Source organism: Antedon bifida, chromosome 10 (genome assembly GCF_963402885.1).
Source record: "Antedon bifida chromosome 10, ecAntBifi1.1, whole genome shotgun sequence".
Classification (NCBI taxonomy): Eukaryota; Metazoa; Echinodermata; class Crinoidea; order Comatulida; family Antedonidae; genus Antedon; species Antedon bifida.
Window position 1 is genome coordinate 2,774,863 of NC_136235.1, and position 15,071 is coordinate 2,789,933.

At 31.5% G+C, this 15,071-nt stretch overlaps 1 protein-coding gene and 1 non-coding gene across 3 annotated transcripts; both read left to right on the forward strand.

Annotated features, from left to right (window-relative positions):
• The first annotated feature begins 49 nt into the window (after positions 1-49).
• Positions 50-13,593, forward strand: LOC144853657 (uncharacterized). Of its 2 annotated transcripts, none has more exons than XM_078711408.1 (27): positions 50-457; positions 1,593-1,617; positions 1,717-1,759; positions 2,145-2,468; positions 2,814-2,971; positions 3,333-3,479; positions 3,924-4,059; positions 4,310-4,510; positions 4,898-5,067; positions 5,274-5,465; positions 5,725-5,789; positions 5,955-6,059; positions 6,376-6,538; positions 6,928-7,057; positions 7,150-7,283; positions 7,717-7,904; positions 8,061-8,097; positions 8,506-8,533; positions 8,704-8,873; positions 9,016-9,165; positions 9,383-9,500; positions 9,818-10,021; positions 10,450-10,625; positions 11,075-11,266; positions 11,562-11,632; positions 12,045-12,146; positions 12,494-13,593. In XM_078711408.1, exons 1-27 carry the CDS (start codon positions 130-132, stop codon positions 12,595-12,597), a joined length of 3,861 nt encoding a protein of 1,286 aa, XP_078567534.1. In that variant the 5' UTR covers positions 50-129; the 3' UTR covers positions 12,598-13,593. The 2 variants fall into 2 exon arrangements, with proteins under 2 accessions (XP_078567534.1, XP_078567533.1); XM_078711407.1 differs by having other exon boundaries at positions 1,590-1,617; positions 12,494-13,592.
• Positions 13,594-14,315: 722 nt separating this feature from the next.
• Positions 14,316-14,387, forward strand: Trnan-auu (transfer RNA asparagine (anticodon AUU)). Its single transcript has one exon. It is a non-coding gene; the product is annotated as a tRNA-Asn (tRNA).
• Positions 14,388-15,071: the final 684 nt, after the last annotated feature.

Sequence of the window (15,071 nt, forward strand, 5' to 3'; positions counted from 1 at the left end):
AACTCTCATACCATAGTCAAATATAGAAACGTTGTCATTTGAAATTTCCAAAAGGAAAGGAAATAGTTTAAACGATTTAAATACATCTATTTTTCTATACAAGAATCAGTAGTTCTCTGAGTACACGCAATGGCAAGCGGGCTACCACCCGCTGTTCCACCAAAACCACGGGCTCGTGCAAGATTTGAAAGTCAGTTCCAAGTTGCAGGCCTACCAAATGTTTTGCCATTCGTAGAAGGTCATTATGGTGAACAAAATAGACGAAATTCTGGAAGTAACATAAACGTAGGCCGAGACATTTTGAAAATAAATAAACAATATGGTAAAATCGCGCCACTTTATAGAAGAAGTTCTGATAGTAATTTTGATACAGGCCTAGGTTCTTCGACGATAGAAGAATGTCAGCAATATACTCAGATAAAATCAAAAAGGCCGGATTATGAAAATCAAACAATAAGTAAGTTTTACTCTTTTATTTTAGTATAGTAGTAATAGTACACTATAGCAACTTACCGTTAAAGCGTGGTTTCCACTAGCGACGCAACGCAACCTATGCGCAACATAAGCAAATGCCCTTCCAATAATTGTGTTTGCCCCCGCCTGCGTGAAATCAAACCTGATTGTTGCGCGTCAACGTTAGCATGCCGTAGACTTTGACCTGGTTCACCCCGCGTTCTTTGAGTACGCACTGTACTATGTTTTCCAGTGTTCTTTTGCGTTGATGTGTTTTTGCAGCAGCAATGTTGCGTCGTAGGTTCCCACTTGTGATTACGCAATACAACACTTTTCGTCAATACGTCGCTGCGTTACGTTGCGTTAATTGAACTAAAATGATGTCTTATAAAATACGTCGTATGTACAGTACATCGCAGTAAACAGAAGAAATATTATATTTCAGTTTATTTATAATTTTATATCAAGGTGATAAATATATAAAATCATAGAAGCTTTATGCTTAACTCTATATATGCCTTCTATTTGAACAGTATGGAGGGGCAACATTGAAATAGTATTGTTCCAATTAATTGTTGGTTTCTGTTGCTAATTTAAGTTAATTTATATAGAAGCCAGAACGTCAAACCTGTAGAATGATGGCTGGGGGTGATCAAAGGGATGGTGTGTTACCCGGATGTACGAGGCTAGAGTACAAAGAGCTCAATAGACAAGAACACGTTTCTCTCAATTTTTGAAAGATACTTCCTCAATTTAAACAGTATGTTATTGTCCAGAGTTGTTAAATGGCAAAATGGAATTTAGCCTAGTTCTAAGTTTCTATACCTATTCAATGCTGTGAGTAATTCAGTAGATTGTTTGCTAATAGCGCCAGAGGGCTAGAGCTTATAGCACGTACTGTATATGCTCAATTGTCAAAATACTCAGCTCAATTTGTTCAGTATTTTATAAAATGGCACAATGGACTACTTTGGTTCTAACTTCCTCTATTTATTCTTTTATTTGAATATATTATATATATCCTCAATTAACTAAAATTTCTGATTGCAAAATAAGATATTTATTTGTAATATTTGTAAATATCTATTGTACATAATCTTTAATAATATTTTAATTTCATTTTTCATAATCACCAGCAGCTCCCACAAGGCCCTCTATAAAAAGGTATGAATATGTTTTTAACAAAGTTTACTTAATAAATAATATTAGAAAGTTCAACAATTTATTATATTATTTTAATTGTACCTTATAATATGATTTCAGACCAATCGACATCCAAACGAAACCGCTGCATTTGTTAAGAAAGGTAAATAATTTGTTTCTTCAATGGTAAAATACTATTCTAAAAGCTGCAGTGAATCCCTGTGTAGCGTGCTCGTAAAAGTTAACCTAAAATTATTTGATCATTTCGTTAACATTTAGTGCGGTGATCATACGATTTTTTTTGGCTAATCAATTCCATCAATTTAATATTCGCTCAATATTGAATAACGTTAAGTAGAAAGATAGAAATAATATTTTTAAAAAAAAGTAGAATTTTAAAAATTGCAATTATTGTTTAGTCTACATTTTCACTGCATTCCAAGATATTTCATTGTAGCGAACATATTATTTTCACAAAGACTAATGGATGGTGTTGTTTAATTGTTGAGAGAGATTTAACAATAATATAAATATGAATTTCTGTCTAGAGTACATCTTTAAACTTGCAACTTCAAGATAAGTTAGAAGATGCAGGCCTCCTTAGTCCGACTGAAATGTCAAATCCCGAACCAACAAACTGGCAGAAACAGGAGCCTGATTGGTCATTGCAGACTACATATAAAGAAGCGTCGGATATGGTGCAATATAATACAGAAGTGGAGCAAATAGAGGAAAAGTTAGATAGTGATGACATATCGGCGTCTGAAGAAACGGGCACCACTTCCGTGCATTATACAATCGAAACAAACACAGAAGAGGATTGTTCACTAACATGTATGCCTATAGAAAGAAACAACCCTAGCTGCATACAAGTAAGCTATAATCTATTGTGATTAGAAATTTATTTGTAGTCGGTTATTCCAGTTTGTTTTACAGCATCTGTAGAATAGAATATCAAATGGCACTGACCTTAGTAGCCCAAACTGGCCTATTGAATATTCAAATCTTCGCATGACTCATTGTATCATTATATAATACTTGATTCGATTTATAAAGTTTGTTTAATATTGTTTTAATGATTTTACACACAAATCCTGCACAAATATACCATTTAATATTGGTTGCAATGGTCTGTAAAAAACCACAAAGGCAGTTCAATTAATCATTATGTCTTCAACAACTGGTAAAAATCAATTTGACATTTGTATTTTTTAAAGGAATGTGCAGATTTATTAAGTCAAGTGACGTGGATGTACAAACATGTTCAAGAAACACGAGATATGTACGAAAGGAATATAGTGAGGCATGGCATGTTCTCAGTCGGAGAGTTAAAACTGTTTTATCATATGGATGAAATTGAAGAAACTCTACAAAGGTACGATAATGGTACTATTATTATTTTTAAAAATAAATCAACTTTAATTATTATCTTATCCGAATATATTTGTATTGCTAATAAACAGATAGAGCTTGATTTTATTTATTTGATTTCTTTCTATAAGAAACAAGGCCAACAGCCATAAGTCGCGTGCTAAAACGCATAGTGATACCGGACCGACAGACAGACCGACCGACCGACATAGTGAACTATAGAGTCACAATTATTTATGAAAGACTATTGAATTTCTACTATTTTTATGTTTGAGTACTAATTATTTATTTTTTCAACAATAGTGTAATATTAATAATATCAATTTTTTATTAGGCCTATTGTTAATAAAGTTTTTCGTTTTTAGCTTCATAGAGCATTTGAAGTATGCAGTTAAAGATGTTGTTGAAGTATATAAGTTGTTGAAATACTGGCTTCAGGAGCGTTTCTTCGAATGTTTTGAGTCTTACTATCTGCATCAAGATATTCGAAAGAATCTGCTTACATTCGTAAAGTAAGACTATTTTGGTTTTCCCAATTTTACGTGCCAGTTATCACCGCTATGTTATTTCATAGATATTATTAAATGCAATTGTTATCCTCACTAACCTCTAAATACTAAATACCCATGAAGGAGTAATAATCTATTTTGTAGTAAAATCATGTTGTCTTTCACATGATTTTAAACAAAACAGAACAAAATTAGTATAATTTTCTATAATTGGAAATGGTTTTAAAATGAACGACTTTTGAAATAGATAGTAGATAATTCTAATAACCAATATCTACTGTCCAGTACAGTAATTCCTTGAAAATTTGTTTAGGATGATGTAAAAAACGATGTTATATTAAAAATAACAATAAATTTGATATAAATATCTATCAATCAATCAATCTATTGATAATTGCTTAGTATTTTCTTGCGTACTTTAAGCCATTGTTTTTACTTTTCTTAAAGGCAACACCATCCTGATTGCCACATGCTATTTCAAAGGTTGTCACAATCAACTCGACAAGAGTATTCATTTAGGGATCTGGAAGAACGTTTTAAAGAACCAAACAATTGGTGTGCCATACTAGCACGTCATCTTAAGGTTTGTAATACCAAATTCAATATGAATTTCAGCGCTGTTCTTTAAGATCAAAACGGTGTCTATAAACAAATGCATCAGTTGTAAGTACATCAATAGGCATATACATAGCCTAGACACAACAACAAAAACATACTTTGAAATACTAGTCTTTGATACGAACGCCATCTATACTTAGATTTTTCACTATTTAAATCATTTATTATTGTTTATTTCCATCCAAAAAATATAAAACATTTCTATTTTATAAAAGAATTTAAAAGGCGCAACAGTCAATTACCGGGGCAACACTGTGAGCCAGATAGCACACGAAACGCAAAAGCTGTTGGAGAACACACAAGCAAGATTGATTGCGGATTATAAGGAGAAAGCTAAGAGTATTGCCAATCATTCATCAACAATCGTTAGACGGATAGAATTTCCAAAGAACGAACATGGACTCATTTGTCAAGAAGTAATGTTAAATCATTATTATTTAATAGGCAACCTTAGCTAATATACTTGAACTAGATAAGAATTGATAATTAATACTTAATTATTTTACTATTATCATATACAACATACTATATCATAAGTATTACATCTAGTATAGTTAGGTTTGCTGTATGTGTATTCAAATGGAAATAACGTAAAGTTGTTAATTTTAATTTTACTAATAATTACTATTTATATTATTAAGTTGCTCTCTGCATTACATATCTACGAAGTCTGTGTATGCCTACATCTTCATTTATGCAAATGCGGTATTTTTAAACAATATTCACTTCCTTAGACTCCTCGTATCAATTTATAATATACAATGTTTACTAGATTATAAGTGTTATTGTATTGTCGTTCGTAGGCTTTCCACATACTGACTGAAGAATATGCAAAGATGCAAGGGATTGTTTTAAACGTAAATATGCCGAAAAAATCCGAATATGGGAGAAGTGATTATTCTGGCAGCAAAGTTTACTTGGTGGTATTCGAAAAACTCGTTCTTCTGACAACAGTGGATGAAAATAAGAGAGAGTAACTATAAATATATTATTTTAAATTAATGACAAATTATTATTTTTATATGTAGATTCAGTTCTAAGATACGTTGCTCCAATATCCAGAAAAGTGGAATTAATGTTATTATTCATTATTATTTTTACCGATATTTGTACCACATAGAACTACTTGCAATATCTATTCCATCCAGTTATTATCTTGTTTTATATTCAAACTTAAAGTAAAAGCACATCATACCAGTTACTGGAATGCTGTAACAGAAACTACGTTGATTTCGAACAACTACCAAAGAAAGCGTCTCCATATCCTCATACGTTTGTACTGTACTTCTACCAACTTGCTGGACAATCTAAGAATCACTATTCAACTAACAGATATATATTAGCTCTTATTGGAAATGAAGTAACATACAGGTAAGCAAAGACAGTTTTACAAGATGCATTTTCTGAAAAAACGATCTCAGTAAACGCCTGTTAAGAGGTGCCTACTCTATCGAACATTACACTTCTATCATACGTGCAAAAAAGCATCTTTGTAAGTTGTATAGGGCCTTAAATAGAACAAAACTAACTTGTCTCGGATCGGAGAGCCTTGAAATTGACTGTGCTTGGTTAACTGCCCAATTAAACTGCAGTAGCTTTATTAATCGCAATACAATTTAATTTGTCTTAGTTCATTGTTGGCAGAATGGAAAAAGGCTATACTAATTCCAGAACACGGTATCTATGAAACATGGAGTAAGTAGCGAATATTTATTTTATATTTGTTTTAAAACAAAAATTAATTTCAATTTCGCAATTCATCGTTTCTATAATATCGACATAGGTATAAGAAAAGAGTGTGTTAATTAATCGATGTAAAGGTGATTGTTATGTGCTTATACATGCATACATTATATACAGGTAGACCCAAATATGTGATACGTCAGCAGTATACTGACAAATTAACTGGCGTCACGTTTACTCCTGAAGATGAAGTTGAGGTGATTGAAGAAACTGATGACAGAGGTAACAAAAATTACTTAATATTTAGTTTATTTCAACCGTCGTTGTTATTTAATTGATGAAAGCATGGTTAAATTAAATACTATAATAAATAAAAAGATAGATGATGATTGTTAATCAATGGTTTCACTTAGCAGGTTTCACCAAGCGATATATATATATATATATAGATTTTACGACACATAATAATACATGACATGTTGTACTAATAATGTTTTTTGTCGGTAACTTTTTGTAATAATTATAATATCAAAGACTATTCTTTTTTATGCAAAATTAAAAGCATATATAGTACATTTTGGTATTCTTTCTTATACAGCTATGTGTCATGTCGTCAGATTACACGACAATAAATTCGGTTGGTTTCCAAGAGAAATGGGGGAACAATTGGAAAATGATTACACAAAATCAGTACGTTTGAAGCGAGATAGAAGAGAAGAAATAAAGAAGGAACGAGAACTTAACTCACAAAAGAAAAAAAGGTAGAGGTATTATTTATTCAAGTCTATGAATTAGACAGCGATTCCGCCTTGCCATAATTTGAATGTTGAAAATTGAAAAAAAATATGAAATAATATAATATGTACATTGGCTCGATCAATTATTATATTGTTATTGTAAATGTATGGCTTTAACTAGAACAAAGTTTGAACAATCTTGAATTTATTTAACTTTAATCTAAATGCTAAACTGAAAAATATTGAAAGATTTTAAAGATGCAAAGGATGTGATACCAAAGAAGATATATACAAAGCCACTTGGTCATAGCAAACACAAACAAAAATCGTATTCACAATATTATTATAGCAAATAGAAATACGCATGCGTAACTTATTATAATCTTCTTAAAATTAATTTTCCGCTTTTGCAGGACTTCGGGTGGAATCGGAGATGAAGAATTTTCAAAACGAAAGACTGTTCTTGGTCAAAGGTTTGGAGGTGTAATTTCTTACAGACGGCGTTTACTTAGAAGCCGAAGTACAGAAGTCAATCAGAGTAAAGTAAGCAAATCTAAAATATATTGCTACTATGCATGTGTGGATGATTTCAACAACCAAAAAAAAAATATTATGATTTGTCATATTTGTTTCAGGGAGTAAATGTTGAATTACCAACACATAATAAGACAGACCTACAACGTTCCAATTATTCTGAGACAATTCTGTACGGAATGACTATGATTGAAAACCTAAGGATAAATTCAGAAATCCATGATCAGGCAAAATTGTAAGTGAAAACTATTTCATGAAACAAGAAACTGATATTATGTCAACAAGTTTTTCCAAACATTTGTACGCAAATTTAGCACTATTTTCGCTTGATACTATTTCAGCAGATATTTTACAAATGCTAGATACAACATCATTGGAAGAGTTGTGTGTCTAAAATACATCAGTGTCGATCACAACGCCACGTTTTTTTTTCATTTGTCATTTAAGAAAAAATATCTTGATGTATATTACAGTACCAGTTTTATAACTGCAAAAAAGGAAATGGTAAATTAGAAATTAAAATTGATCGAACCTTGCCAGAACCACGTTTGAGCTGCTAATCTTGAATTTATCAAGTTGACGTATAGTTTAATAATTACATCTGTTTTCTCAATCAAAGTGTTAACAGTTTAAACGCCAAGTTTAAAAACATATTTTTCTAATTATAGTGTTACCGCAGATGAGGGTATATATGAGGAACCCTATGTTATTATGGAATCTGCTGCCTTTGATGTCAAAACTCTACCAGAACAGAAGGCATTAAAAAATCCTGGAAAACGTACTAAAGGAATATCATTTCGAAAAGATAAAAAGAAACCTAATATAACTTCAAGAGTCGACTGTGCAACCGAAGCAGGTAACTGGAAGTTGATTGATTACTTAGAAAGTGTTTAACAATGCATCTGCTTTGGACTTCTCTTCTGTATTCTTAAACTACTTGATGTTCTTAATCCGTTTTTAACATCCAAACCAATTTAATTTTAAAATTACTGTTTTTATTTTATTTTATTAGATGCTGGAAACAAGACGGATTCTAGTCCACCTGATAGGTGAGTAGTCATTTGAAGAAAAATAAATGGTACATTTGTGCTTTATAGTTACGGAATGTACTGTTAATTCATTTCAATGTAAATGTGTTTTATATATTTACAAAATGACAATAAATTTACTTAATTACGTAAGAAAATAAGATATTTATATTATGCCAAGTTTAAAAAATTAATTATTTGTGTTTACAGTGTTTGTTTCCGTAAAGTAAATGAATACTTCATATTTTAGTGTATCAAGGCCTAAACAGTTTTACTTTGATCGGTAAATTTAAAAGAGCGCGAAGATTAAATAATTCGTGTGTTTGACACCGTCTTTAAGCTTTTTCGAGGGTTGATAATGTCTACGTATTCAGCATTGTTTTATAAAGTAGTCTTGAAACTAATAGTATTAACGTTTTACAATTTAAGATCCAGAAGCATACAGAAGACAGATCAAGTAAGTTTATATTCTTAAATAATCGATAAACTCTATTAACTTCTTTTTTTCACAATTAATGCTATGATTTATAAAACTCATAATGAAAATGAGAGTGTGACAACGTTTACTGTTCTTGAATGATAATTACAAGTCTCTACTAAGTCTAATAACTTCATCAAAATGTTAAGATTTTTAGTGAATTTGTGGATTTTGTGAGCAAAACTTTAGAAGACTTGAACACACTCAATAGTCGTTACGTAACGAATGCAGCATTGAATCCGCAGAATGGTATTTTACAAGAAGGGGAATACAGAAGATTGTTTGCGAGAATTCCAAAGCTCATACAGTTTCTCAATGAGTATGATAATATTTATTAGCTGTAATAGTTTGTATGTGTTTATAAGATGTCTATTGCCTATTATAACTCTTGTAGATGGCCAAAAGCATACTGCGGTCTAATTTCACAAAACATTATTTTTCTGTTTTGTTTATTTGTGCAGCCTACTGGACGATTTGCAAAAATGCAACCCGCTAGATGGTGATCGGATATGTCAGCTCCTACTTGACGTTGTAACCACTGATAATCTGAAACGTTTCAAGGATTATACGGTTTATTCAAGATTTCAAGAATTTACCCTGTCATATCTAAGGTTAGAATGATAAAATTTAATGAAATGGGAAGAATTCTATAAACTCTAGCAAAAGTAATCATTTCAAAAGATGAAAAGACAACATTTTTTAGACTAACTTTAATTACAAAAATTTAAATATCTTTTTATAATTGTCATACCATATCATAGAAATTGGCATCACTATTTTTCTTAACGTATCCGCCATGCTATCATGCGTTTGTTCATTTATTTTTAGAAGAAAAAGAAGTTCATTTGTTGAAGTCGTAAGAAGCCAAGAAACAACGAAAGATACATTAGATCATCTGCTGGTTCAGCCGTGTTATTTCCTCGAAAAATGTAACTTTTACATTAAAGTAAGATACATTGATTGTCTTTTTAGTAAAAAAAAAATATATATATATACTTGGTCTAAAAGTCAAAGTTACATTAGGCCCAAATGAGTATAAACCGTTGTACTAAACTTTAATGAAATACAATTATAATATTAAAATCGGGTGGAATGCCATCCACTAGTAGTAATTAGTACAGTCTTGTGTATTCTTAATTAATTTATATGTAATTAATTTTACTTTCTATGGACCAGAGATTCTGAAATAAAAGATTGAATAAATGAATGAATTAGTTCTACCTACACCGTAAGTATAATAATTGATTGTAATTTTGTTTAAAGAGATTTCAAGAAGCGATTCAGATATCTTACAACCCGGAAGCAAATGTAGTGAGACTGGCATATGACCTCACTCAAAACATGAATCGCATCATAAACGAGTGTCAGAAACATAATCATGAATTGCAAATGAAAGAAGAACGACATGTATCAAAGATTCTACACAGTATGGAGTTTGAAACCGTTGAGGGTGTGCTGTTATCAGAGGTAAAATTGTAGAAAACACTCTGTAGCAATTGAAAGAACAACTGCAATTTATAGAGTGATACTTTAAATGTATTAATATAACTGTTATAAAAGCATAATTATAAGAATCTCAACAATAAAAAGCTAAAAATAATCTTGTGCCGTGCCTGGATGAGTACTGATGGACAATACGGTAAATTCCGATACGTATATTTTTGCCTTTGTTTTGTGGTTGACATGGATGACATATTTAGAGGTCCCGATATTTCTACAGTTTAAAAAAGAGTTGCAAACCTAGTACAATGTATTTTAATTTGTTTATAAGATAAAAATGTTTATATGTATAACAGTAAATTTACACTTACGCACATACCGTTGCAAATGCATTCAACATCAGCACTTAACATTGTTATAATTCAATTTGTGTATGTGTTTATTTTCATGTGTAGAAGGAGAAACAAATTAGTAATGAGAGTTGGGTTGAAAGTTGGAATGACGTCATAGTGTATTCCAGCAAGAAAAAGGGTAGCAAAGACTGGAAGAAATCAGGATCAAATGTAAAGTTGGTCACATTCGAACGTGTGGCGATGCTTATCAACGAAAAGCATAACAAAAGACACAATGAGTAAGCATATTGCAGTAAATTAAAACATCCACTATCATTAGCAGTTTAAATAATTGTTTAAAAAGAAGTGAGGCTTTTTTATCTTTAAATATAATTCAGTAAATGTGTCATACGGAGGCCTACTAATATTTTCTTTAGCACATACATTAACGTTCAATTATGAAATAATGAAAAAGAATGAAAAAATGTTATCCACCACAAAATAAATACAATATTTTATGTAAACAATTAACAATTAATTGCCAACTTCCTTAAACTGTTTGGATTGATCTATAAAATCTTTGAGACGATGTTTAACGCCACCAGTCGTCTTGTTTACGATCGAGCTGAGGTACACTACCTAATTATTAATAATACTTTCAGGAAAATAGTAAATGATTTCAGATTTTATTTATTCAGAACCAGATGAATATCTAATTTTGAATGTTTTAATATGTTCCAATATTCAGAGTTTGCTATAATCTCATCGACTGTGCCAACAAGAACTTTGTTGAAGTTGAGAAGCCATCCAGCGACACATACCCGTTTAAAGTACCAAAGAAGAAAGGTTTGCCAATGAATGTGTTCTTGATTGTTATGCACAATGACACGTGCTCTGAGAGAAGGCTGTACTATGTGTGTTGGGAGCATTCGCAAGACAGGTGGGTTACATTCATAACATTAAGAAACGTTATAGTGTGAAAATGTTTGAAAGCAAACGTTATTGATTCCCGAAAAAAGGGAGAAATGTTATTCAATTGTTGTTGTTTTTGACTAAAATTATGTATTAATTCATAAATAGAAATATAAAATTAACAACATTCCAAACTGCTTCCTTTATATAAAATTACCTTCAAATCCAAACTCAAAATTTAGATCAACAGAAGGAATATGTATATAATATAAACGAACTTTTGTAAAATACACTATTTACTATGTGTTATTTTAACATTACAGAAGTTTCGAATTCTGGCAAAAAACGTTGTCCGTTTCATCAGGTGACGACGGGGAACAATATGCCCCCTGGAGTAAGTGATAATTACAATAATTTTAAGTTTGAACCAATTAACTTTCACTTTGCGGTGTTTTAGTTGAATTTTCAATATTCACTTTTAGTCTGAAGGAGGGGATTATAATTGTTTCTTTCGAAATGTGTTTTATATCAAGTGTTTTGTGTGTTGTTTGATAAGAATAAATAAATGGATAAATGCATAAATAAACATTTATTTGTAAAAAAAATACCTACAAGCTTAGATAAATTTTGTTTTATATATTTTGGTTTTTGATCTGCCAATATCATTGGTTATACGTTGCGAATTTATAATAATCTCTACACATCTCATTTCCCTAACATTTTATGGCGTGCTGTATAACATTATGTTTAAGTTTTATTAATATTTATTTGATTGATTGATTGATCTATATGGCTTATCGAACCAGGTAGACCAAAATACAAGATTGCTAAAGAATTTCATGAGAGTAACAGTGGTAATCTGGAAGTCATTGTTGGTGATGAGGTAGAAATAACTGATAGATTAAATGGTAAGTATGCTAGTATAACATGTTCATATCTAATAACACAAATATGCAAAGATGCTGATCAATGGTCTTTAAAACAATATCTAAAATTGAAAAGGTGTAAAATTATTATTCATACCTTCTATAAATGTACCGAACTTAATATTGTATTCCCGTTTGTATTTGGAAATAACGTCTCTAGAATCAAACCTATATACAATAATCAGATATTACATTGTTGAATTTGTGAAGTGAAACGACGTAACAAAGTAGTTTATGATAATGATAGATAATATTTTTAGGCCTATATGTATCGTTTAACTCTATCTCATTGTACAATTCATTGTTTATTATCAATTATATAATAATAGGTTGGGTACGAGCTATAAATCTTACAGACAGCAAACAAGGATGGATTCCAAATGAATGTCTTGGCGAATCAATACCAAGTACTGATTACACTGTAAATGGCTAATGTAGGCTACTCACGACGTCAATAGTTTTGTTAAAATTATCAAAGCTTAGATAGAAGCTCTTTACCGCCCGGTAAAGCAACGGGCGGTATAGAGCTTCTATCTAAGCTTTGAATGTATATAATATAAATCCAAAGGCAAATTACTAAAAAAATGACAATGCTGTGGGTATTAGTGGCTGAATCTAATGGAGATACAAAGTAAAATTCCAGCCAAAAAAATGTACAGAGCTTTCGGGCAACACTATCCCTTCATCAGTGCGAGTGATATATAATATATATGTATAATGATAATTCTTACTTTATTATCATTATTTAAAACTCTTATTGACATTATTGTACTTCTTTAACTAGACTTTTCTCATCATGTCTTTAAATGTTTCTGTTGAATGTTCTAATATATATATATATATTTTTTTATATACTTTTTCTCATTCTCACAGATTTCCTCATCTTTATCGTTTCAAATTAATTAATTAAATTTCAGTATATCACCGGGCGGTTTAGAATTAATGTTTTTTGCCTCTTGTGTTTATATATATAAAAGTATCTCTTCGGAGATCCCGCCTCGTGAATAAAAATACTGAAAGATGAGGGCGTATCAATTTGATATCTGTTGCGCGTGCGTACAACTGAGGACTAGTGCTGTTCCGCCGTACCACGCCGAAAATGTTAAAGAGTCGTTATCCAATTGAGTTCGAACAATACCATGAAAGCCCCAGTGGTCTAATGGTTAGGACATCTGCATATCAAGCAGGCGGTCCGAGTTCGAGTCTCGGTTGGGGCGACTTTTTCTCATTCTCACAGATTTCCTCATCTTTATCGTTTCAAATTAATTAATTAAATTTCAATATATCACCGGGCGGTTTAGAATTGTGTTTATATATATATATATATACATATACATTTTCAACTTCATCACACACAGTTTACATGATGCAATAAAGTTGAAAAAAATCATTGTTATGATTATGTTTCGTTTTCTGGTTGTTAGTTATTTGAACTTATTATGTACTCTTTATGCTAGATTTTTGTATACGGCTGACTAAACCGTCAGCCTATAGATAGAAGCTCTATACCGCCCGGTGAGCCACCGGGCGGTATAGCGCTTCTATCTAAGCTTTGAATGTATATAATATAAATCCAAAGGCAAATTACTAAAAAAAATGACAATGCTGTGGGTATTAGTGGCTGAATCTAATGGAGATACAAAGTAAAATTCCAGCCAAAAAATGTAAAGAGCTTTCGGGCAACACTAGCCCTTCATCAGTGCGAGTGATATATAATACATATGTATAATGATAATTCTTAATTTTTTATCATTATTTAAAACTCTTATTGACATTATTGTACTTCTTTAACTAGACTTTTCTCATCATGTCTTTAAATGTTTCTGTTGAATGTTCTAATATATATATATCTATATTTATATATAAACACAAGAGGCAAAGAACATTAAATATATATATATAAATAAATTAATTAAATTTCAGTATATCACCGGGCAGTTTGAAATTAATGTTCATTGCCTAATGTGTTTATATATATAAAAGCATCTCTTCGGAGATCCCGCCTCGTGAATAAAAATACTGAAAGATGAGGGCGTATCAATTTGATCTCTGGTGCGCGTGCGTACAACTGAGGACTAGTGCTGTTCCGCCGTACCACGCCGAGAATGTTAAAGAGTCGCTGTCCAATCGAGTTTGAACAATACCATGAAAGCCCCAGTGGTCTAATGGTTAGGACATCTGCATATTAAGCAGGCGGTCCGAGTTCGAGTCTCGGTTGGGGCGACTTTTTCTCATTCTCACAGATTTCCTCATCTTTATCGTTTCAAATTAATTAATTAAATTTCAGTATATCACCGGGCGGTTTCGAATTAATGTTCTTTGCCTGATTTGTTTATATATATATATATATGCACTGATGAAGGGCTAGTGTTGCCCGAAAGCTCTGCTAACTTTTCTGGCTGTTTACTTTATCGTTTTGATTTAGCTTTTCGCTTTTTTTATTTGTATCTCCATTGAGATCCAGCCACTGATACCCACAGCATTGTCATTTTTTTCAGTAATTTGCCTTTGGATTTATATATATATATATATATACAATACAATACCATGATCTAATGGTTAGGACATCTGCATATCAAGCAGCAGGTTCCGGGTTCGAATCTCGGTTAGGGTGACTTTTTCACATTCTCACATATTTCCTCATCTTATCGTTTTAAATTAATTAAATGTTCGGTGCCTGATGTTTTATATATATATATAGGATGAGGGCATACCAATTTGATCCCTGGTGCGCGTGCGTACAATCGAAGGACTAGTGCTGTTCCGCCGTACCACGCCGAGAGTGGTAACTGCAAGCATTATTATAGGTTTAACACCACCATGCTGCTAGGTAACCAGTTTTTTCGTAATCGTTCGTTGCGGGCGCATAATTTAGTATAGGATCATACTCTAGTTATGTATACTGTA

Bases quoted from the DNA above. Each gene is read 5' to 3' on its own strand.
- LOC144853657 (XM_078711407.1), top strand. From the start codon at position 130: ATGGCAAGCGGGCTACCACCCGCTGTTCCACCAAAACCACGGGCTCGT. The intron at 458-1,589 runs GTAAGTTTTACT...CATAATCACCAG, and splicing joins TTATGAAAATCAAACAATAA to CAGCTCCCACAAGGCCCTCT. The intron at 5,068-5,273 runs GTAACTATAAAT...TCAAACTTAAAG, and splicing joins GTGGATGAAAATAAGAGAGA to TAAAAGCACATCATACCAGT.